This window comes from Aspergillus brunneoviolaceus, assembly GCF_003184695.1.
Source record: "Aspergillus brunneoviolaceus CBS 621.78 unplaced genomic scaffold BO95scaffold_49, whole genome shotgun sequence".
Lineage (NCBI taxonomy): Eukaryota > Fungi > Ascomycota > Eurotiomycetes > Eurotiales > Aspergillaceae > Aspergillus > Aspergillus brunneoviolaceus.
The window spans coordinates 243,997-259,592 of NW_020290779.1; the positions used below are offsets into that span (position 1 = coordinate 243,997).

Consider the following 15,596-nt stretch of genomic DNA (forward strand, 5'->3'; position numbering starts at 1 on the left):
GTGAGGCTTTTGTAGGTACAGTACATCAATGGGAAACTGCTCCGTCCCTTGACATCGGAAAACCAGAGGTGGGAGTCTGCCTTGATGATTTTAGGCAGGCCACATCGCTTGCCGAGGTCATAAAAGCATCTCAGATCTCATTCCCCATGCAAAATAGAACACACTCACAACTCGTTTATATTACCATTATTCCAGACATATTATCGCGGGTATCACAAATGGGTCATGGAACCCAAATTCCACCGAGCCATGGGTATCAATTATTAGGTCAATTTGGTTCCACCATCGGGATGGTGGCCCTCGATCATAACTTTGTGAGAGCCGGCCACCGCCGTGCATCGCAGGGTTTGTGCTCGACCCTTAGTAATAGATCTTCTCCTCGTAGACAGGAGGAGTACCCTTGTCCGTGTTCCATTGGATGTGGTTCTTCTCATCCAGCCAGGCATCTTCATCGGTGATCTCAATCACCTTCGAGGAGTGTCTGACCTCCTGGCGACTGACGCCCAACTCGTCGCGGGGAATCCAGAGGAGAGGGGGCTGGGACTTGATGGATGGGTGGAAGTAGGCAGTCTCTTCGACCACTGGATCATAGGTGGTGTTCTCGTTGGTCGGGACCCAGCGACGCAGCTGCGCGTAGCCGCTGTACTTGTCGGGCCGAAGATAACGCACCAGGAAGTTGGCCTTAGGCTGCTCCGTGGCGGGGGCAGTCAAGCCTTTCTCCGCAGAGTCAACATTGGCCACACTGCTGTTGCGACCGGCATCTGCAGAATTGCCAGCAGCAGCTTTGTCACTGTAAGGCTCCTCGGCGGAGGAGCTTAACCTGGCCTCATGCGCTAGAAGAGCCTCCTCTTCGGCCTCAAGGTTCTTGGGCAGGTACTCAATGAGGGGTGCCAAGGCGCTGTTCAGAGAAACATGATACAGGACAGTGAAGACAAGCAAAATTATCATCAGGACCAAGGGACCGGTAGCTATGGTGTCCGCAGCAGCGCCGATTGCGAAAAGTCCAATCAGACAAACGTTAAGGATGTAGCAGCCAACCGTGAGTTGCTGCAGAGCCCGGTAATAGGTTTTACCTTGGGTGTCGATATTAGCATTCGACACGAACAGCATGTTGTACCGGTATGCAAAGTAGAAGAGATAAAGGCCAATTGTTGCAAAACCGAGAACAAGAGGCGCAATACAGGAGTAGATGATGGCTATTGAGCGGTCCCGCGTCAGTCAAAAGACTTCGTATATCTGGAGTCTGAGAATGCAGAGGGTTCTTACCGATGACAGCCAACAGGGTGAAAACAGGGTAAACTGTACCCCAGCCCAGTCCGGATAATGTGGACCAGCGTTTGTACATCTTGCGGGGAGTATTATCCAACAGCCTGCCCAGAACCTTGCCAAGGATCAATCCTGAGATCTGCAGCAGGGCACCGGCGCTGAAGGACAAGCCCTGCAGAATGATATATGAGATGTAAAAGTTGGAAGCGGTCGGGATATTGTTCGCCAACAAGGATGCAGCGCTAGTGGGCTTGTCAATGATCTTGGTGACAACAGCCGAGGCGGATGACGCAAGAGTGACCACCAGGAACACCTGGACGACCTGGAATGCAAAGTAAAAGTTCTGGGTGGTCAATTCCACGGCGGCCAAGCTGGGCGCACCACCGAGCTTGGCCATCAGGCGGAGGATGATGGGGACAAGCGCCATGAGGATGGACATCAAGACGGTAGGCAACAAAGAGGTGATAACACCCTTGATCCAGCTCGGAACGTCATTGATGAAGCTCAGGAAGTGAACCTTGTCCGTAAGATAGTTGATGTTCGAGATTGAACCGACGACCGCGGTCGGAATAGCCCAGAAGACGATCATAGCGCAGACAAAAGCGATGGTTGCGGCATAGCGCATGATACGCTCCCACCACTTGATGCGCAAGTTCGACCAGATGACCTGGGTCGGGTCGAGGCCAATGTATCGAGGTGCCATATGCAAGGGGAGGTTATGCGCCACTGCAGGTACATGTTAGCGTCCATAGAGACAATCTAGAACGAGGAAATGCGCGTACCGGACTGGAAAGCCGCCTGGGCGTCTGCCTGAGCGTAGAATTCGACAAACACCGAAGAAACCAATTTGGCTTCGCCCGCACGGTGCTTGGCCTGAAGCTCCTCAATTTCAGGCGTGAGACGCTCGATCTCCGCTCTTGCCCAGTTGATCGTGTCCACTTTCTTGCCGATGAGAAGCTTGAGCCGGTGAGTAGGACGGTCCGAAGGCTTGACCCAACGGGCTGCGATAGAGCCAGACTCTCCGTCCGACTCCTCGCCCGCAGCATCTCCAGAGATGGGGCCGTCTTCCACGTTCCCTTGCTTCTTGAGGGCCTTGAGACGAGCAGCATTTGCCAATTTGATCAGTTTCGTTTCCGCACCCTCTAGCTTCATCGCAGCGTCGTCGCGCGCAGACACCTTTTCTTCCAATTCGCTGGTATCGGTTGTCAACCAAACATTCTTGACCTTGTCGACGCCGAACATCCGACGAATCTTGTCGCGATCAAGGTAGTCTTCCGTGACGGCAGAGAACAGCACGGTACGCGAAGACAAACGACTGGCGTAAGCAGGAGAAAGAGCGTAAGCCTGGCGCAAGTTGATATAAAAGAGACTTTCGCGAGTAATTGTGAAGAACACAAAACCTAAGCAAATTGGGAATTAGAATGAATCATTGGCATGTCTGGCGCAGTCTCGTGCTGCACTCACCGATGAAAATCCATGCGACAAAGCAATGAGCAAAGTAACGTCCATAATTATTCGAAGCGACGTTCGACATGCTGAGGATATCCAACTGCTCCTTTCCAGCACCGCCGGTTCCGTTGACCGGCAGCAAAATGGGGAACGTGATACAGCAGCCCACGAAGCAGATCATAGAAACAGTCTTCAAGAACCGGAGCAAGAGGTACGCATCCATCGAGTGGTGTTGCAAAACGTACTCGTCGGGTAATTGGTACATGTGTTTGATCCAGTTCCACAATCCGGTCGGCGACGCAGGTGTCCGTTCAGATGGTCGCAAGACGCCTACATAGGTTCGCGGCATGTACATTCGACGCTCACGGCGACGCAGAATGATGAAGATGGACACCATGGCGACGGCCGCCAGCAAGGATGGCACCAAGGTGGTGACCAGGCCCGAAGCCGAACTGGAGGCATTTTGAGGATTATCGGTGCTCTGAAAGGAGGTTAACCACGTTCATTCTCTGTGTAGGAAACGCGATACGCGATATCGCGAAGTTCGAGAAAACATACTCGCCCGCCTAAATGACGGAGACCTAAAAGGCCTGCATCGGTGATGGCCATGATGCCCCCCTATTAGAGCGCAGTGGGGCGATCGCAATCACACCCGACAGTGGAAGGCCGCGTGTACTGAGGGTTGGAAGTAGGCTAACACAGGGTCTTCTTCGCTTGATGTATTGAAACGATCCTGAATAGAGATGGATCGCAAAATGAGAGGGGATGAAAGCGAGGGAAAAGATGATGAAAAGAAGGAAGATTGGGGGAGGGGGACGGCCGACAGTATTTGTTTGAAGGAGGGGACAAAGTAAAATGAGATAGACTCAAGGAACCCGAAGCTTAGCGATAGGGGGAGCCACTTCAACACACGCTTTTTTGCGCTGAATTTTTTCTCTTTCCCCGCTCAAGTCGGATCATTCGAGTTTGGACGTAAGGAAAAGCACAAAACAATCAATGAACAAGCTGTTACTCAGTAGTAGCACGCTTAACGCATTCCAATTGGTTCTCTAAGAATGAAGAAATTGCTTAGTTCTCGCGCACAGATTTCGGTTCCGCCGACCGTGGAGGTAGTTAACTAATAGTTTATTTGTTAAGAGTATAGTCGACGAAGAGGCCGGCCTTCACGGCATTCGATGGGCTAAAAGTGAAAAAGATATGATCATGAAGCTGGAGACTAAACCAGCTTTAGCAGGCGCTGTGATTGTCGCTCTCCACCGAGCAGTCGAAAGCGAGTGAGGAGCACAACCAGCGATTGCGCAGACATGGATCACAGAGAGTCGATGACGCTGGCCGCTGGGGTTTCCAAGGGGATTTTGACTTTTGGTCCTGAGCAAACTACTAACTCACAGCCTAGTACACGTAGTGGCGAATGCCGATCATCTCCAGCCTTTCAGCTCGTTCAGCCACACCTCGTCATGATGAGACCAAGCCAAGAGCACAGTTGAAGAATCACCCGGTGTCAGATACGGAGCAGCTGTGATGTGATTCGTATGTGTTGCAGGAGAATTCATGTCGTCTTGGGTTGCACCCAACACTGCGGCTGCCCACCTCCAGGCTGCAGAGCACCGCAAACAGATTATTGAGCAGGCCCTCCTCGTCCTGACCACTCGGTATCTAGTAGCTTGTCACAAGAAAAAGAATTCCGAGGCAAGTGGATGAGTTGTTCCAATATTCCAATAGATCGCCCCTAGCGTGCCGCCTGGTGCGGTGTTAGCTTGTCTAGCCTGTCTCGTTTGATTGTTGGGTCGGATGACTTAGGCGCGAAAAGTAAATTGGACCCGTGAAAAATACTGAGTACAAAGCCTAAGAGAAACCCAAAAACCCAGTTATAGAAAAAAGGGGGGGGAGGGGAAGCCCCGAGAATGGAAGATGGAACAGATGGAACCATGGTGGCGAACCATCTGCAACTTTGGGTCAAGAATTCCGATCGCTGGTCTGGTGAAATGCAAGCTAGACTCGATCTGGTATCTAGTCCCCTGGTCCACGGTAGCATCCACGGTAGCTCTCCACCTGCACCGCCCCCTCATGGTCCTTTCACTGTGGCTGGTGAGCCACGCTGCAGAGTGCACATGCACTGCGTGTGCTGTAGCACGATGCGGACTTGTCGTGACAGACAAGTCCGTCTTTACCATGTGATGAGCTTGCACTACCACGTTAGCCCTATTGCCTTATGGGAAGTCAATTTCCACAAGTGAGTGGCTGGAAGGGGACGGTTTGGTTCGGGGGTACGGAGTACTCCGTAGCAACTTGGAACATAAAGTAGCTCCTCAGCCACAGTTCTGCCGTGCGCTTAACACAGACCGATTGTTTCATCCGATCGAGGAGTCAGGAGTGAAGAGGTTGAGTCTATGATCCAACCAGTCCTCGATATGATCCTACGATGATACGATCGGACCCGGGGAGGAAATCGCGCTGAATTAAGCATGATGAGCAGCAGGCCGCGTACGGGCCACCATGCAACAATTGCTAACCCCCGAAATCTACCTCGATCTCGCCACCACCAACGCACTGGTCAATGCTAGCTTGGGGCTGCTCCCGTGGCTAGCAGGGACAACGTGTCCGTCGAGATAATGTCGATGTCAACTGTCAAAGAACCGGCCCACTATGATGGGTAGATTACCTTCCCGGGTCAAATGATACCAGTTCTATCGGTTTGATCGCAGACTTTCAGCTGCCGTGCTTGGGCCTCCAACCTCCGACATTTCTTATCACCAGTTAAACAGATCCTAACCTCCCGCCAGATTGCTAGGATCTTTATCGTTCAAGGCTAGGCCTTGAAGGGCCCCGCCTGTAATGTCGCCCACAGCAAAGCAAGACAGAGCTAGACCGCCAGCTTTTCCTGTTTAGTAGCGCACCTTGGCCTGCGCAAGTGCAAGACGTTCAAAGCTGTCAACAAACTTCCCAACAACAAACTTCCTCCGAAGGGCCTAGATAATGCACGGACGAGGGTGGGACATGTGGCGAGAAACTTTTTTTGCTCCATGGCAGATGTCACGCGGAACTGTAGGGTTTTTTTCTTGTCCCTCTTCTCCGTCAATTCTTGATTGTTTTCTTCATCTCCGGGCTTCGTTCTTGTCGGCCTGGGAAAACCTAGTAGCCGCAGTTGTCCTCCAATATCGTCTGGGGTACCGTAATCAATGTGTTGAAATTTAGTGCCAAGATTATCCTTTAGGTCAAAGGTCGAGGAACGGTCGCACATCCACCTGAACCACGTGTCGGATTGTTCTGTTTACCTTTTCTTTCTGTTTTCACAATTCGCCGGCTTCATCGATCCATGCGAAACCCAGGCTTTGCTTGCTTGCCGTTGTATGGTCGCGCTAACTGGTCCTTTCATGGAGCTGCTGGGCATAATTTCGCGTACTGTACTCCGTACAGTACATATAGCACTGTCTCTGGCTGTGGGATGCAGTAGTGGACAATGAGCTCGTCCTATTCAGGAACTGCGAAATGAGAAACCAACGGAATAAAAACCCCGCTCAAAGTCAGCCCGGGTAGCAATCTCGATCCAATTCGTCAGTTCGACTAGGTTATATTCGGTTGCAATCAAGGTCAAAGCGTGACTTCCCAGGATTTCTGCTCTCGCGGAACCGCGCGACGGGTAGTTGCAGCAGGGATCTTGTCCAACAGTAAGTTCAACTATTTGGCAAGGTAAGTTTACTCCGAACACTGCCGATTTCGTCGAGACAAACTCGAGGACAAACCTAGTATATATTCAATATATACATTTGATGTGTGTGTTTGCAATGCTGGCAATAGAAGAGATAAAGGAATCGGTATGGACCGACCACTGGTCTATTGCCGAGGATACGAGATGATGACCCATTCATTGGCGGTGGTCCTACTAAGTAGGTACAGTCAGTTGACCCTTCTCGGGAGTGCAACCGGCTCCTATTCCGCCTTCCTACTTTGGTATATCCTGCCAGCTTGGAGATTCTTTCTTAGAGTTAAGGTTTCGGATGGCTATAGAAAGTTATATATTTGACTTATGTGATACAAGTGGCATTGTAGCTTGGTATTCCTAACCTTAGTATTTGAACTCGCTTGAAAAGAATATATGTTGTATCCGGAAGGTAGAATCGAGACCAAAATCCTCATATGTCAAGGAGGAAGTAATCACGTAGGCGGTACACAGACCGTGGACGTGGCTTTCTGAACCAAACAATCTGACAGCCAACACAAACTTAGACTCCAGCACTACGTCATAGGCGATCGTTCTAACTGCCTATATCCCTGCATGGTAATCAATCCTTGGGAATGGGGAAGGCTGCATGGTCTGAGGCCATCAATGGCAGGACGGTATGTGCTAGTTAGTAAATATAGTTAATATAGTTATCGATGCTGAGAAATGTGCTCTCCAAAATGTACCGAAACAAGCCCGGCAGTCAACAACACTATACCAACACTCCAGATTCGCTCAAGCGTTACAGAAGACCTAGAAAAAAAAATAAAGAAAAAAAAAACTGGAGTGGAAGAACTCAGAATTCAAAGAGCGAGCACTCTTCTTTCAAACTCCCCAACTTCTAGAGTAGGACTCTCGAGCATGAGAAAGCTGAAAAGAATGTTGCCGTACTCAACTCGTAAATCAGGTGGTAGCTTTTTGATCATCTTCAGCAGCTCTCCCATTCGCCACGCCCGTTCTGAGTCTCTCAACCTCGGGATACATCGTTCCTCAAGTAGGAGCCATATGAATGTTTCACATGCGGGATTTCTGTCGAGTTTATACTGCGCGACAAGCTCATTGAGATGAGCAAGGAACTGACGGGTTTTGTCGGGTTCATATTGGTAATCCCACAGTGCGCTTGTGATGTGTATCAAACACGCAGTGCGGCTAACCTCATGACTAGGTATATTCAGGTTCATCACATATTTGTGCAAGTCCTGTGGAACCGTGGATGGCCAAGGCCCAGGACAAAGTGAGCAGAAGAGCGGACTGGCCATCTGGAACGCCGTCCGCCTCTGAGGCACCGAAGCCAAGTATGCAGCTGTGCTGTGTTTGAGCTTCAATTCTTTCGCACCTCGAAGGAAATGGACTAGCATTACTCTGTCCTCATGGCCCAGTGAGAACTCCCGTGGCATCTTCAGATACTGCACATAATGCAGGAACACTTCAGCAACGCCCATTGAATCCTGCCAAGGGCGCATGCGCAGAAGTCTAAGTGCCTGGTCTTCGTACTCCATAGCAGCGGACTCATTATCACCGAAGCGATTCTCATGGAGAGACATTCCGGCAAGAGCCATCGCAAGAGAATCATCGTTCTTCTCGTTTCTTGCCTTTTGGATCATGGTGGAAGCCCTGATCAGATGAAGTTCGGATTCAGGGCTGGATTCGAGACCGTATAATCGGGCCCGCCAGCGAGCGCAATAAGCCAGAATGATCGCTTGAAAGCACACTGGATGAGCTATGGCCGCTTTATAAATCTGGAGCTTGATGTACTGGTTCTGTCCTGACCAATAACTTAACTTGCTCACCCATGCATCAGCCAGTTCTTGGTCAGCTACAGAGGTGACAGCTGGCAAACTGTCAAAAGGATCTTTCCTAGACGAGTCCAGAATCGTAGCGGGCGACGGAGGAGACCAAGTATCATCTGCGTGAGGTGAGGTTGGCGTTGGTACAGGAGGACTGGTTGAGTTCTATGTATCAAGCGAAAGTCAGCACCATGAGTAATCATTATAAGCAGCGTGTCAGCTAGGCTAAGACTGGTAGGAAAAAGCATCCGAGTCACAACGTGGAAGCAAGTGATACAGTCCGCCAGCCTATGCAGATCGTCACGAAGCTTACATTGTGATTATGAGGCTGGGTAGACATTCGCCGGAGATACCTCTTCTGATTATGCTGGCGCATGACGTGCGACCTCCGTGCACGGGGGCTGAGGTTTTTATCGACGAATAAATAAGTTGTCTGCATTGCGGAAGACTGACCGTCCTGAAGTCCAGGTAAATGACTTTGTTGGCCGGTGCTAGCCCGGGTGCTAGCAGAAACTCGAGGGGTAGGATCAGACGTTTCTGTCACAAGAAAAGAGTGAGCTCTTGGTCAGTAGATAAATGCGCGGCAAATCCGCGCCAACCAAAGGAAAAGAGGCATCGGAAAGACCAACGTTGTTGTGTTGATTGAGAAGGATCCTCTGCCTCCAGGACAGGTTCAATTGGATTTGTTGAATTGCTCATTGAATGTGCGCGTGCCAGTTGCCAGTAACTAACCATGCCAGCACTTGCTGTTATCCAGCAAGTGAAGGGAGTAGGTGGAAATAAGAGGAAGGGAAAGTATATGTTAACAATGCATGTCGAAAAATAGAAGAATCGTTGCAGATTGCGAGAAGAATGGTCATTGCCCACAAGGCTATGAGAAAAGTGGGTATATAGCTTGTCAGGCCACGAGGGGGGTAAAGAGCCGAATTATCTATCCGGCTGGGTCTTCGAAGGCAAATTATGGAAACGGGGAAATGGGGAGGGGAGAGTGGTAGAAGGGGAGAGGGTGTGGAGGGAGGGAGTGTGTGTTGTGGTGGAAAGAAGGGAGGGAGGAAAGAAGAAGATTCACACGAGAGAGAGAGAGAGAGAGAGAGAGCGAGAACTCAGCTTGAAGGTGGGAATTGGAGTCGGAGGAGGGAGCGGCCAGTGCTCACTCACTAAGTTACCACCACTCAATTACTTGTGGAAGAACTCACTAATTACTCAGTTAGACACCAACCTTAGAACACCACCACGACACCACCACCACCACTGCTGCCGCAGAAAGGCCCCACGACCTTCCTTAGGCTACTCCGTATTCCCGGGGCCATGTATACTAGTTTACTAGGTAAGTACGGAGTACGGAACTTTAGGTATGGATCCCTATCCTCAGTCTTCCAATTCCATATTAGGTATACAGTCTTACCTTACTAGCCAAGGAGTACGGATACTGCTTGACTTACCTAGGTACCCATATGTGACCTATACACAGTACATTCTACACGGATTGTTCCTTTGCCATTGGGTCGGGAATGGTTGAGGTTGGCCGGAAAAGGAATCCTACCCGTCAATCTGGTATGATTGGATGTGGGGAAGAACAACTTATGGAACCCACCTACTACCCTGGCTGGTTAGACCACCTATCATCCACAAATACAATCAGTCAATAAATAATTCAGACAGACGGGAAGGATCCCGCTTGGTGCGGATTGTTGGAACGCTCGGGGAGCTCCCCGGTGGCTTGATTTCCCTTGTTGGCTCTCTGCAAAGTTCAAACTTTTCCCCCCCCAACTCCACTCCAAATCGCGCCTATCTACGTAGCAGGCTCCCAGGCCTCCAGCTCGGGCCATCTTATTCCAGAAGAGGCAAAAGGTCTTTGAAAAACACATACCGGCCAGATCTGGTAGGTCAATCGCGAGGCGGGGGGAGGCACAGCGTGCATAATGGTAGCGTGGTGCATATTTAGTTGGTGGTGAGCTGAAAATCCTCCCATCCTAACTGTTGGTATGCGTCGTATGCCCGCCCTTAGACACACTCTCAAATAACTTCCATCATTGACCAAGACAGGAAGAATGAGAGCATGACGTTCGTTCCGTGGTCGACCCAGTTTGGGTCGCAAGATCATGACGAAACAAGGCCACCCGGCCATAACAAAGAGACAGGAGAGGCACTGGAGGATTGTCGCTATCGCAGTAGCTTGGAGAAGCTGCGCGTGTGTGTCACTTCGTATTGCTGGCGTAGGCTGTCCGTGGCTGCTGTAGGTGCATGGCTAGACGGGCTTAGTCTGAACCACTCAGAGGAGGATGCTCTGGCAAGATCACAGGAAGAATGCGAACAATGACGTAAAGAAGTCTGGCCGTCACGATTCCAAGGTCGTGCTCCCGGGCAATATCAACGGAGGACTATGATAATTGTCTGTAGTATGCCGAAGGTGGATACGCTCTTTATCCGCGGATATTACTCGAGTCTCAAGCCACCTCGCAAAGAAAGACCCTTCACCAAGTGCGAATGATACCAGACTGCTACGGGGAGCGTCAATTTCTCAATGTACATGTGGACTGAGGTGCTCGCAAATCTTTATTACCATGTTAGTCGTTTTTCATCTGAAAGTTCAGCTGTCAATCCTCAGTTATGGGGTCGTCTCAACCGCATCGGGGCAAAGGGCCAATTGAGTCAATCACCGCAGCAGCAGTGGCAGTTGCAGAACCAAACGCTCCATTTTGCTATTGATCATCGGACCGTTCCGCTTTCCTCGAATAGGAGATCCTTTCTGCTCTGGCAAGTGCCAAATCACATCTGCAACATGCCCTGCAGTGGATATTATCCTGACTATGATACGGCCGATGCCACCACGGACGTCCTAGAAAAAGCCTTTTCAACCGTCATCGTTATTCTAGAGGGCAAGCCTGTCTAGGAGCGCCGAAGCGCAAGCCCCATGACCTTCTGCCCCAGTCTTAGGAGAAGAGGATCGATCAGTATGTACTCCGTACTGTACCGGTAGACCGCTAGAGTGCGCGAAATGTCGAGAGGCCAAAAGTACCAGGCTGCCCTTGCTGTCTACTCATGCATCAGTTGCAGCACAAGGTCTAAGTTATGTTCTGCTGATCGTAATTAGTCACTGCACTGGCTGCTCTTTGTCCATGGTTGTCGGCTCTATTGAGTGCCATGAAGCTTTTTTAGTGCTCTTTGTTGGTTAGCCCTAATAACATTTGCATGGCATTCCTGAGGTCAAGAAGGACACTTGAAGTTTAGAGCTCAGTGTGACCTAAAAGGAGCTGTTTCTGTGAATTTGTTCTGCAAGTCATGAAGCGCAGATTGTGAGTCCCGGCCTTGCTGGATATATTGCTGGAGGAATGCGGTAATGGCTCATGGAGTATCACTCGGTCCCGAGTCCACTCCGATTCGTCCGTACTTCTGCCTCGAAATGGCTAGCCCTAATTCTCAGCTACGGTAGCAGCTTGGCATTCCCAAAGGAATGGAAATGCCCACCCGATACATGACTAAGCATCCAGAAAACCACTTAACGCGTCGGGGAGCGGAACAATGTAGTCCCGACGCGTTCGTGCTGCGGTCGCGTCCCATGCAAAAGCTCGACGGAAAAATGTCAATGCGAAGCAAAAGTGCCAAACACATTCGTTCATTCCATCAACACATCAACACCCTCTGGCCAACCCACCCTCCTCCCTCAAGGCTGGCCCTTCTGATTGACTGGCAGCAAACTGGACACTTACCTGAGATACCATTAGCTCGCCGAGGGTTGTAGTCTCTCATATTTATCTTAGTCGAAACGATCCCTACCCACGTACTTCAACGGCCTTACCCTGGCCATCCGCCATTCGCCATGTCCTCCCTCTTTGATGCCGTCCTGCAGTCGGAATTGGGCTCGACGGCGGGCTCTCGTCGTATTCACTCGGATCAAATCCCCAGTTCACGACCGCAGCCACCCTCAGAAAGCAATGGACCGATGAGCGATATGCACGGCTATCCAGACGAGCAAGGAGCAGACTCTAACGCCTCGACCGTAGGCCGACTCCGCAACCCATATCTTCCCCCTCCCCCCCCAGTGACCGATGTCGCTGGAGAGAAAGTGCAACAGGCATTCGAAGAACTGCTTGAGACATACGTGGAGGAGCCTTCCCTCTCACAGCCGCCCCCGCCGTCTGCGGAGCTCTTGAGCGACAAATACTACATTGCTCAAATCCGAGGCATGGCCAAATTCGAGCTTTCAACGCTCTATGTGGACTTTACGCACCTGACCTCCCTAAGCAACCCGATTCTGGCAGACGCGATTGCCAACCAATATTATCGGTTCCAACCCTTTCTCACCAAGGCCCTGAACAACCTGATCGCTAAGTATGAGCCGGAGTACTATGCTGCACATCGTCAAGCCACCGCTACTAGCAGCATCTCTTCGCAAGCAGGTACCTCTATGGTTGCGGGCAACTCCAGCGTCTCCGACAATCCCGATTTGGAGCGTGATATTCGCGAGAAGACTAGGCACCAGCAAACCGATAGGCTATTCTCGCTGGCGTTCTACAACCTACCTCTGGTGTCCCGACTGCGCCAACTTCGGACGTCCCAGATTGGAAAGCTAGTCTCTGTATCCGGCACAGTCACACGTACCTCCGAGATCCGACCCGAGCTCTCTCTCGGTACTTTCACTTGTGAACTGTGTAAGGCAGTATGTCCCAATGTGGAACAGACTTTTCGCTACACCGAGCCCGCACAATGCCCCAACGACACCTGCGGGAACCGCACCGCATGGCGCCTGGATATCGGCAAGAGTACCTTTGTTGATTGGCAGAAGGTCAAATTGCAGGAGTCGTCTCATGAAATTCCAACTGGCAGCATGCCACGGACAATGGACATTATTTTGCGAGGCGAGATGGTGGATCGTGCTAAGGCTGGTGAGCGGTGCATCTTCACTGGTACACTGATTGTTGTGCCAGATGTGAGCCAGTTGGGATTGCCTGGGGTGCGGCCGGAAGCTGTCCGTGATGACGGTGCCTTCCGGGGAAGTGACATTGGTGGCGGCGGTGTGAGTGGTCTGAAAGCTCTTGGTATTAGAGACCTCACCTACCGACTCGCGTTCCTTGCTTGTATGGTGACGCCTGACACAACAACTCCCGGTCAACAGACGAAACAGCAGTTGAATGGCCAGTCACATAATATCCTGGCTTCGCTCAACCAAATCTCAGATCCTGAGACTGATGAAGATCAGGCGCAGGAGGCTTTGCTTCAAAGTCTGACGCCCTACGAAGTTCAAGACTTGAAGAAACTCGTGCATTCGGAGTATATCTATGCGCGGCTGATCGACTCCATTGCTCCCATGATCTACGGTCACCGGCAAATCAAGAAGGGCATATTGCTACAGCTGATTGGAGGAGTCAGCAAAAATACCGAACAAGAGAATCTACAGCTCCGTGGTGATATCAACATCTGCATTGTTGGTGACCCATCAACCAGCAAAAGTCAATTCCTGAAGTAAGTAATTCGGGCCCCCTGTGGTTTCCAGATGGTGATACTGATACATTCTTACCCAGGTATGTGTGTTCTTTACATCCTCGGGCTGTTTATACCAGTGGCAAAGCCTCCTCTGCAGCGGGTTTGACTGCGGCTGTTGTGAAGGATGCCGAGACGGGCGAGTTCACAATCGAAGCGGGAGCTCTGATGTTAGCTGTACGTGATCCATACTATCGCTGAGCCGAGTTATCACAGAACTAACCCTTTTTCTGAACAGAATGGAGGAGGTATCTGCTGTATTGACGAATTCGATAAAATGGACCTCAGCGACCAAGTTGCGATCCACGAAGCCATGGAACAACAGACCATTTCTATCGCCAAGGCTGGTATTCATACTACCCTCAACGCCCGTGCGTCGATTCTCGCCGCGGCCAACCCTATCGGTGGCCGTTACAACCCGAAGACTACATTGCGTGGCAACTTGAACTTCAGTGCTCCCATCATGAGCAGATTCGATCTGTTCTTCGTGGTCCGAGACGACCCTAATGAAACAGTAGACCGCAACCTTGCGGACCATATTGTCAACGTGCACATGAACCGCGATGAAGCAGTTAACCCGGAGCTCAGCACTGAGCAACTGCTGCGTTACATCCGATTCGCAAGAACATTCAGACCCGTGTTCACCGAGGAGGCCAAGGCTTATTTGGTTGAGAAGTACAAGGAACTTCGTGCCGGCGATGCCCAAGGTGGCATGGGCCGCTCCTCTTATCGTATCACGGTTCGACAGCTTGAGTCTCTCATCCGTCTTTCCGAGGCCGTTGCAAAGGCCAACTGTGTAGAGGAGATTATACCCAGCTTTGTGCGTGAAGCCTACGACCTTCTGCGCCAAAGCATGGTGACTGTTGAGAAGGATGATGTTGAAGTTGATGACGAAGTCAACGCTGATAGCGGTCACGCTGCCGATGAAGATCATGAGATGGGTGACCGCGATCGCGAAGGCGACAGCCCTATGCGTGATCAAGGCGAGCCGGCACAACAGACCCAGCCGCCTCGCACACGTACCAAGATCACTTATGATAAATACATGAAGATCTTGAACTTGCTTGTACGACGTGTGCGCGACGATGAGTCGATGTCTGGCGAAGGTGTTGAACAGGAAGAACTTCTCGTCTGGTACCTAGAGCAAGTCGAGTCTGAACTGGAAACCGAGGAAGATCTGGAGCAAGAACGCTCCCTGGCTGTCAAGGTTCTGAAGCGGATGGTCAAGGTACGTACTGTGTTGCACTTACCCCCGCTCCATTCTACTGGTCTCATGCTAACTCACCTGGACAGGACAACATTCTTATGCCTATTCGTGGACAAGGTCTGGTCGACCCAGCTGATGAGTCTGCCCAAGTGGAGCGGACTATCTATGTCATGCATCCCAACTGCGCCATCGATGAGGAGTGATTCTGCGCCTGGTGTTCTAGGAATAGGGCGAGGTAATAGGAAATGGTGAAGCAGGAGTAACGGTGCCCGGTGCCTTGGTCGTTATGAGTGATGATTTTCTGATCTATTTTTACATGAACTTACTCGCACATTGTCGGTGGAGCGTATGTGATCTTGGACTGTCGAGTCTGGAGTACATGCATGGGTGACAGTTTTGCCTTCATAATCTACGATTATAATAGCTCATGAATTGCTGATACGTCCATTTCATCCTTGAACTTATCTTTTCTCATTTCCACCTCGTTTGATATGATACTTGGCTCGTTTATCGTTACATTATCCATCATCTATACCATTTCTACTTGACCTCACCCTTGCTCCATATATAGAAGCTATCCTTGGAGGTCTCTTCAGCCTTTTTCCCCTTCGTCTACTCTTCCCAAGACTTGACTTTGCCCTACCTGGTCAAGCCTTTTCAACTTACCTTGCTTACATCCTACTCT

General features: G+C 50.7%; 3 protein-coding genes across 3 annotated transcripts; 1 reads left to right on the top strand and 2 right to left on the bottom strand.

Annotated features, from left to right (window-relative positions):
- Positions 1-360: 360 nt before the first annotated feature.
- BO95DRAFT_433578 (putative DUF221 domain protein) lies at positions 361-3,324 on the bottom strand (the record flags this gene model as incomplete). The annotated part of the gene is made up of 5 exons (XM_025585098.1): positions 361-1,196; positions 1,267-1,992; positions 2,049-2,666; positions 2,731-3,196; positions 3,274-3,324. 5 exons carry the CDS (start codon positions 3,322-3,324, stop codon positions 361-363), a joined length of 2,697 nt encoding a protein of 898 aa, XP_025440485.1.
- Positions 3,325-7,239: 3,915 nt separating this feature from the next.
- On the bottom strand, positions 7,240-8,599 carry BO95DRAFT_433579 (uncharacterized protein; the record flags this gene model as incomplete). Its single annotated transcript, XM_025585099.1, has 2 exons — positions 7,240-8,388; positions 8,537-8,599. 2 exons carry the CDS (start codon positions 8,597-8,599, stop codon positions 7,240-7,242), a joined length of 1,212 nt encoding a protein of 403 aa, XP_025440486.1.
- Positions 8,600-11,845: 3,246 nt separating this feature from the next.
- Positions 11,846-15,365, top strand: BO95DRAFT_417743 (MCM DNA helicase complex subunit MCM6). Its single transcript, XM_025584428.1, has 4 exons — positions 11,846-13,686; positions 13,746-13,881; positions 13,943-14,932; positions 14,998-15,365. Exons 1-4 carry the CDS (start codon positions 12,044-12,046, stop codon positions 15,112-15,114), a joined length of 2,886 nt encoding a protein of 961 aa, XP_025440487.1. The 5' UTR covers positions 11,846-12,043; the 3' UTR covers positions 15,115-15,365.
- Positions 15,366-15,596: the final 231 nt, after the last annotated feature.